Genomic DNA, 22,716 nt, shown 5'->3' on the forward strand with positions numbered 1-22,716 from the left:
GTGCCTACAGACTCTGTGAGTACATTCTCTGCCTGTCCCTTGTGCAGAGCAGCCAGGGGTGCCCAGGGCTGTCCTGCAGAGCAGGGTCCTGCAGCCCAGGGCGCTGTGCTGGGGCAGGGACTCTGCTGCCTGCCAGGGACAGCTCTCAGCCGGCCCGGGGAGCTGCTCCCAGCGCTGGGGAGAAGCTGTGGGGGGAAGGAGCCACCCTGAGCAGGGCAGGGGCTGCTGCTGAGAGGGGCTGTGTGGGGCAGGGCTGCTCCCAGCTCCAGACCTGCCTGGGCACAGCTCCAGAGGACACTTCCCAAAAGAAGGTGAGCCTGGAATTGCTGTAAAGATCAGGAGCTTTCCTGAGACTGTGTTCAATTTCTCTCTTTAAGCAGGGTGGGAAAGTTGAGATGATAGCAAAAAGTTTTTTGCTTTTTATGCATTTTTAATATATTTTTAGATCTGTAAACTATTATCATGTAATTATAAAATTTTAATTCTTAATTAACTCTATTAAACTATTATTCTATAGCATAGTATAGTATAGTATAGTATACTATACTATACTATACTATACTATACTATTATATTATATTATATTATATTATATTACATTTATATTATAATTAAGGACAACTATTATCCTTAATTAACTCTAACTAATAACTAATATGCTTCCTAACCTTACTCTTAGATTGTAGAACAATAATCTGATCTTCTAAATAGATTTCTGAAATACTGTATTGTCTTATCATCAGGGAGAGGAGCTACAAGAAGAACATTTTGTTTTGTAACCAGAATGTGAGCAGTCATAACAAAAAGTGGGGCATAGAAACCCTTGGACCTACTCCAATGGGTTGACCCTGGGGTGTGTAACTGGGGCAGCTGAATCTCCTATTGAATGTTTCTGTTAAATATCCTAATTAATCAACCTTAATAAATTGTTGAAATAAGGGGCCGGGTGTGCCTCAACCCCACTGGGACACCTGGAAGCTTCTAATACAAGTCTGTTTCTTACTTTACTGTTCTAACACTGTTGCAAAGGTTTGGGTTTTTTTTCTCTTTTGATTATAGACAACAGCAGGATGAGAGAAGCAGAAGAGGAATTGTAATCCCAGAATCACAGAACATTCTGAGTTGAAGGGGACACACCAGGATCAGCAAAGTAATGTTGGAACATTTACAGAGATGCCAGAATTGTAAGTTTGGGTGCTCAGTCTCTAAGCTGGGAGGCTCCTAAACAGCCTAAATGCACTGCTCTGATATTGTCCTTGGTATCTGGGGCTCTCAGGGAGGCTCTGGCATCTGCAGCAGCTGAGTCAGGCCCTGCCCTTGGGATTGCTGCCAGGCAGGTGTGTCCATGGGAATGGGGTGTCCCAGCTTCCCTGTGACCTGTGGGGCTGTGGGCAAAGCAGTCCATGGGAAAGGGGAATGAGCTGAGCCCCCTCCCTGAGATCCCATCATGGGCACACCTGGGGATCTCCTTGCTGTGTCCTTCCAAGCTCTGAGCTGCCCTCCTGGCTGCAAATCTGTGCCAGAGCCTCTCAGAGTTCCCTGAATGTCCCACGGGGAAGGGCAGAGATGCCACAGCTGAGGAAATGATGTTGGCTCTGCCAAGGGAGCCGTGAGTGTCCTTGGCAGAGGGGGGTGCTGAGCCCTTGCCCAGAGACCTTTAGAGAGGGTGAGACATTCAGGGATCCCTCTGCTCTGGGCAGGGCCTGGTTTATGCCAGGGTGACAGAGGAGTGTGATTGTGCTCTGATTCCAGCCAAAGGTGCAAACCCAGGGCAGTTGGGAACAAGCCCATCCAGCCCCTCACCTTCCCTAAGCCACAGGGAATCCTTTGCCTCTCACATCTCTCAGTGGGAAATTCTGAGTGCAGCAGAAATGCTGGGGATTTCTGACCTCAGAGAACCAGCAATGATTTGTGGGTAGGAAAAGAATATTTAAAATTTCTTCCTGCTCTCAATATCTTTTAGAAGTGGGAATAAAGATGGCAACAAGCCCTTCTGCATTAGGAGTGATTCCCCTGACAAATCCTGAATATACAGCTTTTCCCCTCTGTTACATGGCCAGAAACCCAGGGCAGCAGGGCAGGGATGGCTCCTGGAGAGCCCCCAGGCACAGGCCTGGCTGTTCTTGGCACACTCAGACAGCACAGCTGGAGCTCAGTCAGGGACCTGGGTGAAGTTTTCACAGAGCAGGAACAAGGGTGGGCGAGTCCCATCCTCTCCTGATTTGTCACTGCTCTTTTTCTTCATGAACAGGTCCCCATGTGCAGCCACAGCAAATGTCCAACAGCAGCTCCATCAGCCACTTCCTCCTGCTGGCATTGGCAGACACGCGGCAGCTGCAGCTCCTGCACTTCTGCCTCTTCCTGGGCATCTCCCTGGCTGCCCTCCTGGGCAACGGCCTCATCATCAGCGCCGTAGCCTGCAGCCACCACCTGCACAGCCCCATGTTCTTCTTCCTGCTCAACCTGGCCCTCACTGACCTGGGCTGCATCTGCACCACTGTGCCCAAAGCCATGCACAATTCCTTCTGGGACAGCAGACACATCTCCTATGCAGGATGCGCAGTCCAACTATTTTTTTTTGTGTTTTTTGTCTCAGCAGAGTTTTATCTCCTGACCATCATGTGCTACGACCGCTACGTGTCCATCTGCAAACCTCTGCACTACGAGACCCTCCTGGGCAGCAGAGCTTGTGCCCACATGGCAGCAGCTGCCTGGGCCAGTGCCTTTCTCACTGCTCTCATGCACATGACCAATACATTTTCCTTGCCCCTGTGCCATGGCAATGCCCTGGGCCAGTTCTTCTGTGAAATCCCACAGATTCTCAAGCTCTCCTGCTTTAAATCCTATCTCAGGGAACTTGGGCTCATTGCTGTTAGTGCATGTTTAGCACTTGGCTGTTTTGTGTTCATGGTTTTCTCCTATGTGCAGATCTTCAGGGCTGTGCTAAGGATCCCCTCTGAGCAGGGACAAAGGCACAAAGCCTTTTCCACCTGCCTCCCTCACCTGGCTGTGCTCTCCCTGTTCCTCAGCACTGGTACATTTGCCTACCTGAAGCCCCCCTCCATCTCCTCCCCATCCCTGGATCTGGCAGTGTCAGTTCTGTACTCGGTGGTGCCTCCAGCTCTGAACCCCCTCATCTACAGCCTGAGGAACCAGGAGCTCAAGGCTGCAGTGTGGAGAATGATGACTGGATCATTTCAGAAACATTGAACTGCTGGCCAATTTCTGCAAATCACTTGTAATAAAAGCCACCTTTGATATTTCTTATTGGTTTAATTTTGGAGGATCTTTTCTGTTGTTTTACTTAGCAATATAAGTAAATATATCCGCAATAAAATGTCATTATTTGTGCCCTTTCTCATTTTGTTTCTGCTTCCACCTTCCTTGTGGTCACACACTGTGCCAATGAGGGGCTGTGCTCTTGATGGCTTTAAAGGAACTAGAGGATCTCCAGCAAAGTTTTCTGCAGAGATGCCCCTTTTGTTCCCTTCTCTGGAGCTGCAGCAGCAGTGTCTGTGTGCAGAGCTGGGGGCAGATCAGTGCTGGCACAGCAGCTGTGCCCAGGAGCAGCAGCACTTGGTGTTGCCAGTGCTGCTCCCGTGCCACTGCCCCGCTGCCCTCCTGGCCCTGGTGTTGCTGCAGGGCCTGAGTGCTCTCGGGGCCGGGCACAGCCCTGGGGGTGGCAGTGCCGGGGCTGCAGCAGGGACAGGCCATGGGCACTGCTGGGGCAGCGCTGACGCCTCAGGGCAGGGCCTGGGGGCTCCAGGCTCCTTGCCCAGGCTCTCTCAAGAACACGGCCAGGCCAAAGCTCAGCACAGAAAACCCCCGTGAGCAGCCCCAGGGTGGCCGTGGGCAGGCTGGGGGCAAACAGCATGGCTGGGGCTCTGCAAGGTCCCTGGGGGAGACGGGAAGGAGCAGCAGAGCAGGGGCTGATCCATCCCCACTGCGCTGGACACCCCAGGGCAGCGTCCCAGAGCGTCCTCATGGAGCTGCCAACAACATCCCCCCTGTGCAGCCCTGGCCTCTCCCCCAGCTCAGAGAGGTGCCGCATCCTTGCAGGCACATGTCATGAATAAAATCTCTCAAGAAATCCACCCCGGATGAAATACTGTGTTTAGTTATGTACAGTTAATGTTCTTATCCCATTTGTAAACCTTGTACGCCTTGTTTACTCCAATGGTTATTAGTAATGTTAATTACTTACCAGTTTCTGAAGTGTTTTAAAGGTTCTTATGAGACATTCCTGTACCCTTTCCCCTTACTTCCCTGCTACCTTGTAACAGAGCTGCTCCCATGGGGGCTAAATCAAACTAACAAAAGCAACCCATTAGAAAGGTGTGCCACAGAAGGAGGCAACTCCCATGGTCACTGCCACACTAGAACAAGGAAACTCCCAGGAAGCTGTGTAACCGAGTAATATGCAAACTAAGGCATGCAGGACACCAAAACAATGAGCTAACAGAGGAATAAAAGGACAAGGAAACGTATTCGAGCAAGCTATGATGCAAGATCATCTCCCTGCATCACCTAAACCTGCTTAGAAACCATCTTCCTGCATCACCATGACCTAAGAGGACTGGAAAGGACTGACAGCCCTAGACAGCGAACCAGGACGACAGGTCCCTGGCTAGTCTCATGAGGATGGAAGCCCCAGCTCTGCAGTGTGTGCTGCAAAGCTGAATTGTGTCTCCTGTTTGGAGCTGACAGTGTGGGAATGGCCGTGATGCAAACAACCCCTTGGGCCCCCCCCTACCCCAAGAGCTGAATCCTAATAAAAGCATCAAACAGGAGTCTTGTCTCCTGGCCAATTTCTTTCAATTACCGTGTGCCGCACGGGCCGTGGCCGAGGGGGCCTGGACCCACCCGGAGCTCCTCCCGGAGCCCAGCGGACTCCAGCTCAGCGGGGCCGCAGCGGGGCACGGCTTAGGCTCAGCAAGGTGTGAGCAGCCGTGGTCCGGCCCAGCCTCAGCCGGGGTCCCGCAGCCTCCCGTCCCCACCCAGTCACTGCTGGGGCCAGCCCGGCCCCGCCAGGCCGAGCCTGTGCGATTCAGCCCTTCTGGGACACAGGGCCAGAAAGACTTCAGCCCTGAAGCAGCAGGCTTTGAGTTCAAGCCTTGGGAAGCACTTGCCAAAGGCTTGATGGCAATTCATACGTTCATCAAGTCACCCCACTGAAAGTTATGTTTCTAGAATCTTCCTGTATCTCTCCCCCGATTGTTTGCAATTTGTCGCAGTATTTTGCATCTTTCTAACCCCAGTCTGTGTCTGGACCCATGCCCTCAGACTGCGCCCTCACACCTCCCCTAGATATTGTTGTGTCTGCCCCTAGGCCTGGTCTTTGCACTTTGCTCCTGTGCTGCGCAGGCTTTATGGGCCTCATCCCTACTTGATTTTCCTATTCCAGTTGGTTCTGGGGACTCCAGCGAACCCGCTCCTTTAATTTCCTCCTCGGTTGCCCGGGTGTCAGGGGACCCTGAAGCTTTAAGGATTGTTGTGGCCACTGTCAGCACGACTGCAAGGGCCGCAGTGCAGCGGGGCCCGGCCCGACCGGCAGCCGGGTACCTCCTCAAAGGTGGAAGCAAGAGAGAGATTTCCCTGGCTTGCCTGTCTGCAAAATGTCAATCTCACCGAGGTGGATCCAGCTTTTTAAATGCTTTAATAGGTAGTCAGTTCCCACAGCTAGCCAGCTCTTGGATTTTGCTTGGCACAGGGGCAGCTCTTGCTTAGCAGCTCCTCTCAGTAAAATCATTTCCATGAGGGGCTTCTTCCCTGCTCACCAAATAGCAATTCATGCAAAAGCAGCACAAACTGTTCTTCCTGTCCTCCTATCTTTGCCAGAGAGTGCCTTTCAAAGGGATAATAATTGGGAGGGAGGGGGTTTACATTTTCCATTGCAAAGGAGCCTCCTGCCTCCCTTAGCAGGCCCCTGTCTTTCAAACGAAGACACACACGGTCTCCTTTTGCACCTTCACTTGGCCCCAGCCACTCCTGATCATTTGAAGGAGCGGCTCAGAAGAAGGGGCTGCAATCCCCCAAGGCCTGGGCTGCTCCAGGCCGCTCCTGGTGCCTTGGGCTGTTGAAGGGGTGCCGGGGTGGCCTTTGTGACACAGGCACAGGGTGCCGGGGTGGCCTTTGTGACACAGGCACAGGGTGCCGGGGTGGCCTTTGTGACACAGGCACGGGGTGCTGGGGTGGCCTTTGTGACACAGGCACGGGGTGCCGGGGTGGCCTTTGTGACACAGGCACGGTGCGTCAGGGCCCGTGGTGACGCGGGACCTTGCGGTGTCCAAAGTCCATTGTGACATGGCAGAGCCCCGCCCCGGCTGGGGGGTATATAAAGGGCTTGTGGGGCCTGGGTCAGTCCCAGGACAGTGGCTGTGTCCAGGTACCTGTGTGCGCCAGAGGACTGCAGGCACGGAGGAGGAGAAGGCGAAGCCCAAGTCCCAGCCCCCCAGGCCCTGGCCCGGCTCACAGAGAGCCCAGGCCTTGAGGGAGCAGCAGGAGGAGGCTGAGAGGGCAAGCAGAGGGAGGAGAGGAGCCGTGGAGTCCTGCGCTGAGGAAGAGCCAGAGCTCTGCTGAGGAGAAATGAACAAGTTCCAGGAAGGGACTCCAGGGGAAGCCTGCACTGAGCCACAGCTGTCCCCAGGAGAAGCCCAGAGCTGCCAGGAGCTCTCTGAATGAGATGAAGGCCTTGAGCAAGAGCTGGTCCAAGTATGGGGGAGCTACTGGCATTTCTGGGACTGGGATGAGGGCAGGGAGCAAGAGCCCTCCCCAGTTGTCTCCGAGTGGGGCGAGTGCAGGGAGCAGGAGCCGTGGCAGGCGGACAGCGATCACTGTCGGGAATTCTCAGATTGGGAAGAATCTCCTGAGCAGCGGCTGTCCCCAGGAGAAGGCACGAGCCGCCGGGCACTCTTGGACTGGGAAGCTTGCCGCAAGCAAGAGCTGTGCCAGGATGGCCAGGAGGTGCCTGGAGGCAAAGCAAAGAGAAAATCCTCCAGGTGCAGCTGGGATGATGACAGTGATGGAGAGCTGGCTCAGGACAGCAGGGAATACTGCGACATCCTGTGCAGCCAGCTCAAGGCCTGACAGCGGGAGGACGATGACTGGGATGAGGTGAGCGTCCTGGAGCTGCACGAGGAAGGAGAAGAGGCCAGGCAGCAGAGACTGGCAGATTTAGCCCGAGAGGGAATCCTGCTGCCTGTCCCTCGAGAAGCTTGGGTGGAGTGCCAGGAGCCCGAGCTGTGCCCACAAGAGCAACTCTGTGCCGGGCCTGGCCCTCTGGCAGCCCAAGCCACGGTGGAAGATGTCTCTTCTCCTGGGCAGCCGCTTCCCCACAGGAAAGGCCGCTCGCTCTTGAGGCAGGCACTGCGGGCGCTGCGGGGGCTGTGGGGGCTGCAGGGGCTGCGGGGGCTGCAGGGGCTGTTCCGCTGTCCCTGCCTGGCGGCACAGCCACAGGATCAGCGCCCGCTGCCAGCAGTTCTGGGCTGCAGATGGCGGCTGCCCCGCGGCCTGCCCGGCGCCCCGAGGGAGCCGCACGGGCTGCCCCGGCCTGCGCTGGCCCTGCGGGCTGAGCCGGCCCCGGCCGCTCTGCGGCATCCCCGGGGCGGCTCCCCGAGGGCACACGGCAGCCCAAAGCGGCACCCGAAGGGGGACCCTCGCTGCCGGGGCTCAGCGCCGCATCCCGGCCCATCGTCCGGCCGGGAAGGCACCTGGAAAGTCATCGGCTCCCAGTGGCAGCCTGGCACCGCCAGCGGCACCCCTGCACCGGGTCCCCGAGGGCCACAGCCACACGGCTCTTGGCCCTTTGCAGGGACACTGGCTCCAGCTCCTCCCTGCTGGACTCCAAGGCCATTTCCTCTCCTCAGGAAAGGACTCCATGCTGATCCTGGGGCCCTTTGGCCATGAGGAATGGACACAGACAGGAGGTGTTGCTCCCAGGACCCAACGGCGGCCTGCTGGACTGCAACACACACAATTCTAACAAAAGAAAAGAAAGTTGTGTTTAGGAAGTAGTAGTAGAAAAGAAAAAAACCCCAAACCCCGCCCCCCCCCCCCCCCCCCCCAAAACCTGCATAAGACCCTCCAGAAACCAAAAAATGATAAAGAATAAGAATAGGAATATTAGGAAGAAGAGGTAGAAGCTGAAGTAGATGAAGACCTAGTAGTACTTAAAACATGGAAAATTAAGAATAAGAATAAAATGTTGGAGTCTGGAATACAGAGTGTGTGCCCTTGTTTCTGACACTTAGTTATAAGATCCAGGTATAAGTTCCCCAAGGCAGGGCAGGTCCCTGGGTGCTGCCCCTGGCCCAGATAGTTTTCAGATGGGAAAAACTATCAGAGGTAAGGTTTTAGAAGACAAAATGTCTTCCCTGCTGACAGCACCGTAAGGAATAGCTGCAGGGCAGAGTTTTAAAAACAGAGGTTGTCTTGACCTCTCTACAGCCTTGCATGGTGCTCAGCATGATAGATCAGGGGAAAAAATATTATAGTGGGTCAGACACATCTCATTGCAACAGAGAAGCAACAGCACCCCTGATTTTTCCATGGTTCTGGATGACAAGAACTAGGATACTGCATTTAATATGACTACAAGAAGGGTTTGGAAAGACAGAGTTCAGAAAAGAGCAACAAAATAATTAAGGGACTAGAGGGATTTACCTATGAGGAAGATTAAAAGAACTAAATCAATATGTCTAGTTTGGCTAAGTGATAACTAAGGAGAGGCATTTCAACCATCTACAGATATTTGACTGACACACACACACCCTAGGGAAGGAAAGGAATTACTTAGCAGGAAACAAGCAGGCATATCAGGGAGCAATGGAATGAAATTAAGAAAGAGAAAACTGCGGAATTTAAGGCAAATCCTCCTGACAATGGGTTCTAATAGTCTGTAGAAAACATACCAGCATATGTGCAACATATGGGAACAGTCTTGCATTGATAAGGAGGGAGACTTAACTGATTTGATGGGCCTTTCCAATCTCAAATATTTATGATTCTATAATTAAGCATTATTAAATTTAATGACAAGTGCCATTTTGTTTTCAGCAAGTTCCTTCTGTTGCCTCAGGTCATAAGTGTGCAATTATTTCCTAACTAAAGGTCTTACTTTTTTACTCATGAATCCTTATGAAATTAACTAGGCTGGTCTCCTATTTTTTTTTTTTCTTAACTTAAATTGAATTTATATTAATGCATTTTCTCTTATTTCCAACCAGCAGCTCTCTCCCTCAGTTAACAACTCACAATTCCCTCTTTATGCAAGGCAAGCCTGCACACTTACAGCTTCATGGCTCGGTGCCTGAACCTGCTCAGCCTCAGGTTGAATGCCTGCTGTGTTCAAGGGAGCTGCTGCTCCCAAGCCCAGATGAGCACAGGGGCTCTTCTTCCTCTGAGGATGAACTGCGTGCAACAAAGGGGAAAAAAAAAAAAAAAGTTACATGATATTTTCAGCTAAGAGCTGTTTACAGAGCTTTGAAAGCAGATCACGGCCAGATGAAAAGCTTCATGTCACCGCTCACCCCTGTGTCACAGCACTACTCAGCAAATGAAAACAGGTGTTTATGTGCTATTGCCCAAGCTCCTGGCCAGGATCACAGCTGGTGGGTAGCAAGTTTCCTCTATTTCTCTTTGGCAAACTCCTTGGTTTTGATGCACATGCTTGCTTGTGCCAAGATATATTCCAAAATATCCCCCCAAATGGGTACAAACCTAGGGAGTGATCAGGAGGTTGTGGTCTCATGTGAGCAGTCATTTTGGGGATCCAAATGGTTTGTTCTGCTCTGTCTCAGACAGTGTCTGCTGCCTGAGTGTGCTGCAGCTTTTGCTGATATTTTACCATTGCCTGTGTTACAAGCACAGTTCCTCAAGAAGGTTCATACAGCCTAATTCTTTATTACCTAATCTATTATTAGGTGAATTATTACCTAAATCTATCTTTTGTCCAGGAAAGAGTGAAAGGCAATCTGTGATGCCTGCTGCTTTTGTGATACTTTCTTTCGGTTTCCCCCAGTAGTGCAGCTGCAGACTGGGCACGCTGTATCATCAATATCTGACACTCACACTCCCTTCACTCTTGACTACTTGCTTAAAGCTCCTCTCTTATTATGTGTGCTGGACCCCAGCCTCAGCCAGGGCAGTAAATGGCAGCAGTTTCACATCAGGATGTGGTGACAGCAGTGCCTGCAAACACTCTGCTGTAGCACTGGCAGCGTGGGCTCCCTCCTGAAGGACGAGATGGATCTTCCCCAGCCCCGACAGACAGAGTCCCCTCTTTGCTACCTGCCCCTGATCCTGAGCCCAGAGATGCTGTCTGCCAGCACGTGTGAGAGCTGGTTCTCTGAGGAGATCAGAGGATGTGAGAGCCTGGCAATTTCATCCCAGAGAAGTAAATCCTCGGTGAGAGAGGCTGGCTGCTGGCATTACAATATTCTCAATGCTAATTACCAGAAATCTAGTTTCCAAATCTTTTCACTTTTAAGATACCACTGCAGCAATCAGGCTGAAGTGGGATAATTAAACGAAGCACTGTCTCCTCTCCCCTCCTCCCCCCATCACTCTGCAGCCCTGTCTGTCATTTCCCAGCACGGAATGGCTGAGATGTGGGAGGCTGATAGGAAAGCTCAGTATGTAAAATGCTGAGTGCATTTTACAGGAGGTGCAGCTTCAGCACAGCTTCCTCACTAGGAAAGAGCCACAAGGAGCCCTGGCTGCTCCTGTGGATGGTTTATCACTGAGCTGAGTCCAGTCAAAAGTCGGTGAAAAAGATGTAGGCAAAGAAAGAGAAGAAGGAATGAGAATATTTTCCCCTTTTCCCAAAGCAAGAACAGGCAAAATCTCGCTCTCCTTTTGAAACCCACAGGTTGTGAATCCAGTTTTGGCAGCTGTGATAAATGTGCTGAAGCATCCAAATACTTGGGGTATAAGGAAAGGATTACTGCTTGTCAGAAGTTGTCTATCTTTTGAATATTCTGCCCAAAGCAGCAAACAATTGAGTAACAACTTGGTACTGATAGCTCTTCATTAAGATACAGCAACCTCAGCCATTGCCTTAGTCCACAGTCTTCTCTCTGTCTCCACGGCTTAATAAAACAACTTTAAATGTTGCAGTTTTGGTCTTAAACCAAGAAGAGGAATTGTTCTCTCACATTGTCGTGGTTTTAAAGCAGTAACTAAAAAATTACTAGAAAACTTACTTATTTCTTGCTGTGAGATATGGATTAGAGCAAGAGCAAAATAGGCTTAAAACTTAAAAGGAAATAAAGGAAGTTTATTAACAAAACTACAAGAATAAGAACACCAGAATAAACTTCCAGAAAACCCTTTTATCCCCCACTACCCACCATTCCCTTGTTCACATGACAACATAGAGACAAAAAACTTTGGAACTTTGGTGTTTAAAACAGTCCCAATTCCTGCTAGAGTCTTTTCATCAGTCTTTGTAGAGAAGCAAAAGTCTTCTTCTGCTAATCTATGGAGTTTCTCACAAGAAAACTATTTCTGTTATAGCTTTCTATTTCTCTGATGTCAGCTGCCTGGAAATCTGTCAACAGTTCACTCCTCCCATTTCACATCGCTCTGAGGTGTGTTATGGGTCAAATGAGTCTAGGGATGTCATTTTTAAGGATGAGTTTTTCAAAGGCAAAAGTTCTCTTCATCTGTCTCTGTGAGCCTCCCTGGAAACAGAAATTTTTCTCTTTGCCTCTCAAGGCTCCAAATCTTCAACTATTACTTCTCCCCTCTGTTCCAGCACTTCACTGTATCACAATTACTCCACCTTTTACTCAAAATCCACACTTTGAACCACTCTATTCCTTCCAATATACTCTGAATTAAACAAGCTCTTTTTCAGAACACTATTGTCCATCTCCATAGCTTTAATAGAAAAATATTTCAGCTTAATTATAGCATCTCTTTATTCTCTCTTCCTCATCTAAAACTTAACTCTTTTCGTCACTGTCTTTGAGCGTTTTATGATGTCTTCTTCATGTTATCTCTCTCTTTCTCCTCCTTCTCTCTCTCTGGAAAAAAGGAGTAATCTGTAAGTTTCATCCAAGTAGTAAAAGAGTTAAAGTCTTGGAAAGCTGCAGATGTTCATGGTGTCAGGTTTCAGTTCAGCAGCAGAAACTGCAAACCAAGCCAGGCCAGCTCCATTTCTCCCCCTCCCCACCCTCTGTGGCCTTGTCCAGCCTGGAGGGGGGTGGGGAGGAGGCTGAGACAGAGCCCTGTTACCTCGTCAGAAGCTGGAAACCAAAGAGAACAAAAGAACCCTGGCTTTACATCTTAAGGTGGTGTTCACAAGTTGATCTCACTTCTCAATGGTTAAAACCACCGCCAATTCTCAGAAATGACCAATAATTGGTCAGAGGAAAAACTCTTATCAGCCTCTCGCAGCTTCAACTTCCTCCCAGCTCCCGAAGCTATCTTAAAGGTAAAATCACCCCAGGACAACTGTGCATCTTAATACCCAGTTCCTGTAACTCTCCCCCTCTCTCGGAACCTTCGTTAACAATCCAACAGAAAAATTCTCCGGACCGTGCATCTCAGTACTCAGCTCTCATAAAATCTACTCAGACTTTTCCTCCCTTCTCGGAAACTTAGTTAAAAAAACCAACAGAAAATATGAATATGCAACAAACTTCAGAAGAAAGAAAAAACTGAGACTGCACAGCCTCAAGCTGTAAAAACTGTATCAAAACTCATCTCTCCAAAAGACAGGCGGTGAACTTGGGGGAATCAGTGTGATAGAGGCTGGTTCAGAGTTCACCCAGCGCCGATCCTGAGCTCAAAGCTGACCGTGATTGTAGCTGTTTTCATCATTTGATTTTGCAAATTTTTCAATAAAATTGTTATTGATAAATTTGGCTGAATTTCATTTATTACAGTGTACATGCACCTCAGCTGGGCTACTGATTTCACCCCTACCTCAGGCTCACCACCCTTGGGGCTGCTTCCAGACAGCCCAGCTGCATCCCCTTCCCCCTTCAAACCTAGTTTAAAGCCCTCTCAATGAGTTCTGCCACTTCATAAGATAAAATTCTTCTACCCTTAAGAGAGATGCAGCCCATCCAGTTCCAGCAGGCCTGGTGCCAGAAAAGTTGCCCCATGATCAGAGAACCCAGAATTCTGCCGATGACACCAACCCTTGAGCCACTTGTTGATAATGTGGGCTCCCCTATTCCTTTCACTTCTTTTCTGCCACCAAAGGGACTGAGGAAAAGTCTACCTGTGCTCCTGCCCTATCAACCACTCAGCCAGTGCCCTGAAGTCCCTTTGAATTGCCCTGGCACTCCTCTTTTCAATCTCATCTCTGCCAGCCTGGAGTAGCAGCAGTGGATAATAACCAGAGGGCTGGATCAGCCCAGGAAGTCTCTCAGTGATGCCTCGTAGCTGAGTCCCAGGGAGGCAGCAGACCTCCCTGTGGGATGGCTCCAGTCAGCATGAGGGGCCCTCTGTTCCCCTCAGAAGGGAGTCACCCACTGCAACCACCTTTTTTTTCTTTTTAATAAACTTTGTAACAAAAAGCCAGGCACTGGTAGATGGTAAAATTCTGATTTATAAATATTTTTTCCCATTTTTTATTGTTTTTTTTCCCCTCTTCTTTTCACTCCAATAGCATCACAAGTATTGAGAATGAAAAAAGGCCACAGTCCATCATCATTTTCACCGTTTTACAGACGTTTCTAAGAATATTCAGGAATGAGGCTGGGCAAAAACAGCACTGCAGGAGCAGGAGTTGACTTCCAGTCCCATCAGAAAGGAAAAGGGGATCTTCCTGGAAAAAAATCCAATATTTTTAAAAAGCCCTAAAAAGTTCCCAAATAAAATAAAAAATTTGGGCCCTCCCAGGCCCTGGTAGCCTGCTGGGCAGGAATTTCTCCTATTCCACCTCCAAATTATTCTTTACCAGTGGATTTGTCTGGAATTTTGTCCCTACTTTTCCCTATTTTTCCTTCTTAAAAATCCTTTTTCCCCCAGTTCCTTTCTTCTTGTTTCCACTATGTTTTCCTCATTTCCAGTGCTGTATGGGATTTTTTCGGATCTGGATTGTGTCCTGCCTCTCTCCCCACCTTCTGGACCCCAAAATCCCAAAAGAGAATAACCCAAAAAACCTCAGAAGACTGAATCAGTACACGTGGCATTGTACTGTCATTGGAGTGTTCCTAGAAAAACGGGCAGAAATTTGGGATGAACATTCCCTCTCCAGTAGATCCATCAATAGCTGCAATGCGGAAGTGGAAAAAGCTGCTAAAATTGGGATTTTGCCTTTCCAGGAGGGTTTTTGAACCTGGCTTTATTCATTAACCTTTCAACGTGCACAACAGAGGACGGAACACGGCAGGGCCTTAGACACAACTTTGGTCCCTGACACACACAGGCTCCTTGTCCCACTACTGGCCTTCAGTAACACCTTGAACTCCACAATGCTGTGGAGCCGGGCCTTCAGCACAGGGACCTTTCCAGCCTGATCTGCGCTCCTTCCTCTGCGTCTCTGCACAAAACACGGCGCAGGAGAGAACGGCAGGAGGGGCCTGTGTGTCACAGCGCTCTGGATTTGTGACCCTTCAGCTCCACACAGATGCAGGTCAAGTGAAAAAGGAAAACTGTTTATTGATGAAATGCGAAGCAAAGGGATGAGCTGAGGGGCAAAAAAGGGGACGGGGAGTGTCTGAGGGCTGCAGGGAGGGAGCTGCCAAAAGGGAGGGAAAGCAGAGGGAAAAAGAAGGGATGGGCAGTGTCTGAGGGCTGCAGGAAGGGAGCTGTCAAAAGGGAAGGAGATGGCTGAAGCTACACGAGCTTCCCACAGGCTCAGCTGTGCCAGTCATCAGTGGTGCCTGGAGCTCTAGCTGGTGTCTTCTGGTCTAAACGTAGCCTCATCTTCCATGGCATCTGAAGGTCTTAAATGAACACTGGTTCTGAGCCAGCAGATGAGCGTACTTCTGCAGCTCTTTTACTAAGTATCTCTTGAAGTGCTGTGTTTGAATGGGAAGGGTTGTCATCTCTCCTTAGGGCTTGAAGTGCTGGAAGAGAGGGGAACAGAGCCACAATCAGAACCCGGATCTGTGGGAATCCTAGGAGAATGTCCTGCCAGGGCCATCCCAGCCTGCTCTAGCCATGGCCACAAGAGGGGAGGGGGAAATAGGATCAGCTGCAAGGTCCTGGTCACGAATCCACACTCCCCCAAACCCCCTGCCCCACTTCCCTGAAATCTCTCTGTGCTCTGCCCACACCACCCCTTGTCCACACAGGGAGCAAAGCCCTCCGCAGCCGGGACAGGGACTGCAGCTCCCCCAGTGCCAGCCCCTCACTGCCAGCCCTCACTCACCCTCAGTGAGGGCCTGCAGCTCTTCCTTCTTCCCCCTCAGGTGCTGCCCGGCCATCCCTGGGAACACAGAGCCTGTCAGGGCCCCAGCGGCACAGCTCTCTGCCAGCGGCGCTGCCAGCCCTGTGGCCACACGGCCTCCCGCCCCGGCAGGGCTCAGCCCGGGCCCTTGCCGCATCCTGACTCAGCCCAAGGGCACGGCTGCCAGGGGCCGGCAGCAGCAGCCCCGAGGGCAGCCGGGGCTCCAGGGCGCCGGGCCCCGGTGCCGCTGCCGGGGCAGCAGCCGGGGCCGGGGCCGAGCTGCGGCGGGGCGGGGAGGGAGCCCGGGCTCGTGGCTCACCGATGAACCTGATGGCCGCCTCTCGCAGGGTCTCCTGCGGGCTCTGCAGGTACGGCAGGGCCCGGCGCAGCTGCTCGGCCGCTCGGTTCCTGTCCTGTGCCAGCTGCAGAGAGCGGCAGGAGGGAAGGGTTGGTGCGGGCTCTGCCCCTCGGCCGGGCACTGCCTGCGGCCAGCCCCGGCCTCCCGTGCCCGCCCAGCCCTGAGGCCCGGCCAGCAGCCGCTGGCGCCGGGCTCTGGAGGGGGCAGAGGGCCGGCGGCTGCCTGGGGAGCCGCGGTGCCGCCCCTGCCCGCAGCCCCAGTGTGGGGCTCCATTGGCACCCGGCTCGGGGCCACAGGAGCCTGGAGAAGAAGCCGTGCGGCCCAGGGAAGGGAGCAGCGTGTGGGGCACAGGCTGGTGCCCCTGGGTGCAGCACCGGGCAGGGGCCACAGCTGCCAGCCCCACACACTGAGTGCTGGGGCCGGGGGGCTTCTCAAAGTTGAGGCTTCTCCAGACAGTGTCCTTACCAGACACTCGGCAAACTTCAACATCTTGTCTTTTTCCACCAGCTGCTTCAAATCCCTTCTCTTAAGGAACTTGGTCACATGAAGCAGCGTTTCCCGAGAGACCTGGAGAGCAGTAGAGATAGTACCACAGTCCAGGACATGTGTTACGTGTCCCTTTGAGAAGGCCAGGAGGAGGCTGCAGCCTGGGTGGTGACCAGGGCAAGAGGCCCTCTACCAGGGGGACACCAGCAGCCCACAGCTCCTCACCTCTGCCACATGCTGGTTTTCATCATGGTAGTGGAATAATAGTGGACATAGGCTCTGGCACAAAATTGACTTAAGGAGCTTTTTTCCCTTGGCTACTACCAAATCCATCACCTTGCAGAAAAGGTAAAGGGAGAGGAGCTGCACTTGGCTGTTGACCTGTAGGATAGGAAAAAGACTCAGCTGCAACTACTCCAGGCTCACTTGAACAATGGCTGAAAAATCCACAGGGCACAGTTTCTGGGCAGCAGCCAATGCCCGTGGCTGGGGGCACAGACACTTACATGGTTAAAGAGCAGCAGGAGTGCCTGAGCCAGCTTTGGGGCAGTGGTACTGGATATCAGGATGTATTTGTTCTGGAGCACATTTTTGAGCACAGAGAGGGACATGCCGACCACATCTTCATCTGCATCGCCCAGCAGCTCAAGAAGGCTTTGAGACTGGCTGCATATAGGTCTGGCCTGTGTGGAACATAAGGCTGTGCTGGGAAACCATGAATGGCTGCAGAGCAAACACCACCCTGGCACTGCAACCCCACCCTGCTGCTGCCAGGCCCAGAGGCCAAAGGGCTGTCCCAAAGCACTCAGGCAGGTGAGGCAGGAGAGCTGGGAGCAGCTGCCTCAGCTCCTGAAGCCCAGCCAGCCCAAGGAGCTGCTTTCCCCAGCACAGCTTCAGCTGCTGCCCCATTCTCACCATCAAGGAATACTTGCTGAGCACCTCGAGGCCTCTGAGTGCCAGGCGACGCCTCTGCCTGCACTTGCTCTGCAGGTGCTTTGACATGATCTCCATGACACTGTCACCACATTCACACAAGTCCAGGCAATCCAGGACCTGAAAGGCACAGGGCAGTGACAGGGGAGCCGGCCGGCAGGAGCCTGGAACTGGGCAGGGCTGGGCCCAGGCAGCAGCACAGGGCACGGGTACTGTCCCAGGCAGCTGTGGCTATGCAAGGGGACAGGGCTGGCAGGCAGCTCAGCAAGGTAGTGCTGGCCATCGGGCTCACCTCCACAAAGAATGCCAGGAAGGGCAGATCCCAGGGTGGCTCCTCTCTGCTGAGCAGCTGGAGCAGGCGGAGTGCAATCCCAGAACACAAAGAGAGGGAGGCACCGTGCATCTCCCTGTCAGAGGGAAAACAGCACCAAGACCCTGAGTTGGAGGGGCAAGAGACGGGGACTGATTCACAGAGATCCGGTCTTTCCTCACCACACTGGAGGGGATGGGGGTGCTTTGGGGGGAGGCACCTTCTGGGCACCCTCAGCCAGCATTTTCCACTCTGCTTGGCCATCCCTCAGTGACAAGGCCCTCTGTCGCAGAACCACAGGGACTGTGTGAGGCACCCCACGCACAGGGCACAATTTCAGAGGCAGTGGGGAGAAAGGGGTCTCACCTGGCCAGCAGACCCACGGCATAGTGCTGGGTGTCAGCACAGAGCAGCGTGTCCCAGCCACACTTGCATCGCATTTCCATGACCACACTCTCACACCGCAGTCGGAAAAGCAGAGCCTTCATGGCCTGCACTGCAAACCTGTGTGCAGAGCAAAGCCCAGGTCACATTGGGTGCACTGGTGCTGGTCACAAAGGCATTGGAAGGACAGGAGGACTGGCACCTGTTGGGTTTTCTGGGAAGGCAGTATTCCTCCCGGCATGCTCTCCAGAAGTTATCAACTTCCACTGGTGGCGTCTGCTGGGTGGTGATGACAACATGGAACAGCAGAGCCAGAAACAGGCGGGCAGAATAAAGGATCAACGCCTCGTGGCACTCAGGCGCTTGGATAATCAGCCAGAGCACCAGAGTTGCCTGCAAAAGAAGCACCCAAAGACAGCATTCAGTGCCGAGGTGTCCATGGGGCAGGGCCCGAGGGGAGACACAGGGGGAGCAGCGGGCCTGGTGCCCCCTGAGCCTGCCCCTAGCCCAGGTTTCAGCTCAGGAACTGAAGCAGGGAGAGGATGGAGAGCTGCTGGAGAAGCAGCGTCTGGGTGATCAAAGGCCAGCTCCAGGAACTCACAGCCAGAGCAAAAACATCCTTGTTGTCTCCATCAGAGGTGCAGATGCTGTGCAGAGGCCAATCCTCCATCACACAGAGCAATGTTGGCAGCACTTTCTCTACTGTTGGTCCCGACGAGCCTATGGCTCTCCACATCATGGCAGCAGCTCTGTGGGATCAGAGCTCTGTGTCAGGGGTGTCTCAGTCACAGAGCCATGCCCTGTGTAGCTGTGGGGACCCAGGTGACAGAGCCCCAGTGCCCTGAGGGGCAGGGAGGGAGCATTGGCAGCAGCCTCAGGACACAGAGGGGCCCGAGGCTCCTGGACCTCTCTGCCTGTTGGGCAGAGCCCACTGGACAGGCTGTGCAGGGCCATGGGCCCTAAAGGCTGGTGAGCCCTGAGCTCTCAAGGCACGTGGGCCCCATACCTGTCACACGATGGGGCACAGTGCAGGAGGGTCAGCACCACATCAGCAGGGTGTTCTTCAGCCAGCCTTATAATGTCAATTTGCTGCCTGACATCCACAGTGACACAGGACACCAGACTCTGGTAAATGTTCCTTACAATAGCTGGCACCTGGAGGAGGCATGGGGAAGACATGGAGTGCTGTCCAAGGCAGCAACTTCCCCAGCTTCCCCCAAGAAGTGCTTCCCTTCCCATCACACTTTGCTGGCCTCAAAGGCTGAGGGGCCCCTGTGGATGTGGCTGGAGGGGGCACACAATCCTGGGAGGCCTCCAGTTCTGTCCCCTGGCTGGGTACCTGCTGCTCAGAAGAAACACAGTTGTCCTGGAAATTGTCCCTTATGAGTTCCTGACTCAGAGCAGGAGTGGGTGTGATGCCAGCATCTGCAATGCCCTGAGTCTCTCCAGTGTTATCGTTTGGAATGGCCTCATCCTCAGTCACGGCCTTGTCAGAGTTTGCCCTCTCATCATTCACTGCAGCGTCAGAGTCTTCTGAGCACTCAGCTGAATCTGGGCTGATATCAGGCTCTGCCTGGAGCTTGGTCAGCCTGCAGTCAGGCTCAGCTGCGCCCTCAGTTGCTGCTGTGGTGTTCCTTCTGTGCCGAATGCGCAGGAATTTGCGGAACCTCTGTGCAGAATGAACAAAGGACAGGGGAGAGAGGCATGTTCCATGGAGTGCTCCAAGCTCCACTGCTGGGCTGAGCAGTGCCAGCAGGCCCAGCCCAGGTGGGGATGGCTGCAGGTACCTGCGCTGCTCTTCGGAAGCGGCCACGGGCAGGCTCCTGCTCTTGTGTCTGGTCCATGGCTGCATCTGGCAAAGAGCAGCCAGAGCTGAGGGGCTGCAGGAGAGGCTGGAGAACACAGCCCAGCCCTGCACTCCCCAGGCAGGGACAGCCCTGGGATGGCTCAGGGGATGGAGCACAGCCAGTGCCGGGGTCAGCCCCAGCCCCTCTTGCGTCCTGTCCATTGGCATGTCCACAGGGGATGGGATGGGATGGGATGGGATGGGATGGGATGGGATGGGATGGGATGGGATGGGATGGGATGGGATGGGATGGGATGGGGCAGGGCCCAGCTGACTGCAGCCATCAGTCCTGTGGTCCAGCTCTGCCACTCACCATCCTGCAGTGGCTGGAACTGCTCCAGCTCTTCAGGAGGTTGTGCAGCTCCAGGGTCTGTGTTTCTGTTCCCCCTGAACACATTGAGCAGCCTGAGGAATCTGCCTGCCATGACACAATCTGGCCTTGAGGGCACCTTCTAGAGAGATGCCTTGGGAAATCTCTGAGTCAGCAACTAGCGCAGTTGTGCCTGGAAGGCACCTGCGACAGAGAAGGCTCAGAAAGGCTACAGGACAGCAAGTCCTGCAGTCTGGTCTCGAGGGCTCCTGCCACAATGACTGGAGACTCCTCTTAAATGATACAGATGACCAAATACCACAAACTGGCCTGGATGGCACAGGCCACAGGGATAGGAGATGCCTTGGGAAAGCCACGGGTCACCAAGGCCCGCAGTCTTGCCACGAGGTCACCTGTACGAGTAAAGACTTGGAAAAGCTCCGGGTCCGACACAAACGAGTGCGCTGTGCGGGGGCTCCTCACAGCACCGCTCTGCCGCGTCCTGTCCCGTCGCGTGCACTGGGCACTGTGGCATGGCCCTGTCACCGCCAGCTCCTATGTCACCACATGTCACAAAGGGCCCTCTGACACCCTGTCCCTTTCCATCCCATGGTGACCATGTGTCACAAAGGGCCCTTGCACAGACTGCCACCTGCCCTTGGGCTGCCCCCATCCCCCCCAAAGTGGCCCAGGTTGGAAGGAATCGTTGCCCAAAGTGTCTTAGACAGCCCAACAGGATCTTTAGGAACGCCTCAAACCCTCAGCAAATGCTGCCCTGCTCTGCAGGCTCAGGGCAGCAGAAGGAGCCCCCAGGGCTGCCGACGCAGCCACAGCAGGAAGGGCACGGGGCCTTGCACAGAATCTGCACAGGGGCCTGCAGCACTGAAATCAGCAGGTGTGGCAGTGTCCCCACCAAGACAGACCTGCCACCCCAGCCAAGCCCTGGCAGTGCTGGTGCCCTTCTCCTGCCCCAGAGACCTGTGCCCCTGGGGGGTTTCTGTGCCAGAGGGCAGCCAAAGCCCACGTGCATTGGGGGCTGGGCTCCTTCCTGCAGGGGCTGTTGGCAGGAGCTCCTGGAGCTACTGCTGGCAATGCTTAGTCTTGGTCAGATTAATTACATGTGGGAATTATTTTCCCATTGATGTCATTTCCTGCAGCTATAAAACATCTTTGTGGGGAAGGCAGAGAAGGATCTGGCATTTAAGAATCCTCAATTCATGAGAGCTTCCCCATTGCTCAACTCAAGAATTTCCTACAAGTTGCAGACTTCAACAATTAATTGGAATGGCCAGAGAATGTGAAAGAGTTGCAAGTTTGCTTCCCATCTCAAAGCAGCAAGTCCTTTGCCTTAACATCATCCATTGAGAGTCATTTTACAAAATATAACACTACACAGAGGCTAAAAAAAGGCCATTCTTTCGTTTGCAAACCTTTGCTTTTCTATGGAGGGATGATAATATCCTAATTCTCTGAAAAATTAAAGCTCTCAAGGAATGAAAGTTCACTCAGTATTACAAAAGTAGTCCAAACGATTGAGTAGATTGCAAAAAGGCTAATCCTCCCCCTGGTACAGATATCTAGGTGGCCAGTAAATTACAGCTCTCCCCTCTTCTTTTTTTGCATGAGAAGCAGGACCACTAACAGGAAAAGTCACAGATATTCCTTATATCCTCCATAACCAAAGCTGAGCCAAACCATGGATGCTCCCGTCAAACTGACTCAATTTCCAGCCTAGACCTCTCACTTACACACAACTCCTTCCCTAGCACACCCACCAACACAAACAGCCCCAAAACACACTCACAGAACTCCTCAACACCCCACCAGGACCCTCAACTGTTCCCATCCCACCACAGAGCTTTCCCACCCTCCAGCAGACCCCCTGGTTCCCTGCACATGCCATGGGATGGCACTCAGCAGGATCTGCCCCAAGGCCTTGCGCGGTAGCAAGCTCAGGCTGCCAGGCCACTGGTTCCTGGATCATCCTTCCCATTGACCCTTCCTGTGCACAGCTGTTACATTTACACATTTGAGCCAGCTTGGACTTCTCCCCCTAACCAGGATTGCTGGGAATGGATCGAGAGCAGCCTGGCAAGCTCTTTCTCCAGCTCCCTCTTTACTCTTGGGGCAGCTAGAACATTCCACAGGAAAGCAACTGGTGCCACAAGGAGTGGGCGACCTCAGGGGAGATCACTCAGGACTGCTAAATCCTGAGGGAACAGCGCTGGGTTTGACCTTTGGGTACCTGCACAAACTTCAAGTCAGCCGCCTTAGTTTCCAGGACAGCTCTGTGTTGGCCAGCATCCTGACGTGGATGCAGGACTGCTGCGAGGCACTGCTGGGACCCAGCAGGACAGGACTGGCTGTCTTGTTTACATGTTGAAAATGAGTTACATCATATTTAGCTAGAAATTTAGTGATCCCTGAATTTGATAAGGAGCTAGGCCATTACAAGCTAAGAAATTTTTTTCTTATTCTATATTTTAGCTATTTTTTAGCATTTAATTTTATCTCAATACAGCAAAGTAGAGGCACTTCTTTTGCTTTGGATTCTTTAGGGAATTGTTTCCCATCTGGAAGAAAGACTCTGTGAAGGGAGTGGTTGTCCAGGGGCAAAATACAGGTCATGAAGAAACAAGACGTGGCTGGGACCTCTTACATCCCACACTAAGGAGTCAGCCAAGGGAAAGGAGCATTTGGGAGTCATGCCTGGGGGAGGAGGGACAGGTGGTGGGGTTGT

At 52.7% G+C, this 22,716-nt stretch overlaps 4 protein-coding genes across 4 annotated transcripts in view; 2 read left to right on the forward strand and 2 right to left on the reverse strand.

Moving 5' to 3' along the window:
- The window catches only part of LOC147647145 (uncharacterized), a 446,158-nt gene that overhangs the window by 269,547 nt on the left and 153,895 nt on the right, over positions 1-22,716 (forward strand). The gene's annotated exons all lie outside the window — the stretch shown is intronic.
- LOC147647150 (uncharacterized) overlaps positions 1-22,716 on the reverse strand; it is a 264,237-nt gene that overhangs the window by 195,459 nt on the left and 46,062 nt on the right. The window lies entirely within an intron of this gene.
- LOC147647152 (olfactory receptor 14J1-like) lies at positions 951-3,361 on the forward strand. The gene is made up of 2 exons (XM_086872516.1): positions 951-1,184; positions 2,252-3,361. Exons 1-2 carry the CDS (start codon positions 1,154-1,156, stop codon positions 3,208-3,210), a joined length of 990 nt encoding a protein of 329 aa, XP_086728642.1. The 5' UTR covers positions 951-1,153; the 3' UTR covers positions 3,211-3,361.
- Positions 14,592-20,508, reverse strand: LOC147647153 (maestro heat-like repeat-containing protein family member 7). The gene is made up of 15 exons (XM_086872501.1): positions 19,980-20,508; positions 19,608-19,672; positions 19,160-19,489; positions 18,827-18,975; positions 18,422-18,569; positions 18,023-18,213; positions 17,803-17,940; positions 17,419-17,533; positions 17,109-17,246; positions 16,700-16,876; positions 16,419-16,574; positions 16,173-16,274; positions 15,669-15,771; positions 15,332-15,388; positions 14,592-15,026 (listed from the first exon to the last, which is right to left on the reverse strand). The coding sequence occupies exons 1-15, from the start codon at positions 20,089-20,091 to the stop codon at positions 14,905-14,907; spliced, it is 2,103 nt and encodes a 700-aa protein (XP_086728627.1). The 5' UTR covers positions 20,092-20,508; the 3' UTR covers positions 14,592-14,904.

The sequence above is a fragment of the Cyanistes caeruleus genome, unplaced genomic scaffold, assembly GCF_971803275.1.
Source record: "Cyanistes caeruleus unplaced genomic scaffold, bCyaCae1.hap1.1 HAP1_SCAFFOLD_65, whole genome shotgun sequence".
Taxonomy (NCBI): domain Eukaryota; kingdom Metazoa; phylum Chordata; class Aves; order Passeriformes; family Paridae; genus Cyanistes; species Cyanistes caeruleus.

Coding starts and splice junctions, on each gene's coding strand:
- LOC147647152 (XM_086872516.1), top strand. CDS start 1,154: ATGTTGGAACATTTACAGAGATGCCAGAATT. Junction 1,185..2,251: donor TTTACAGAGATGCCAGAATT/GTAAGTTTGGGT, acceptor CTTCATGAACAG/GTCCCCATGTGCAGCCACAG.
- LOC147647153 (XM_086872501.1), bottom strand. CDS start 20,091: ATGGCAGGCAGATTCCTCAGGCTGCTCAATGTGTTCAGGGGGAACAGA. Junction 16,877..17,108: donor TCAGCAAGTATTCCTTGATG/GTGAGAATGGGG, acceptor TGTTCCACACAG/GCCAGACCTATATGCAGCCA. Junction 15,772..16,172: donor TGAAGTTTGCCGAGTGTCTG/GTAAGGACACTG, acceptor CGCTCTCTGCAG/CTGGCACAGGACAGGAACCG.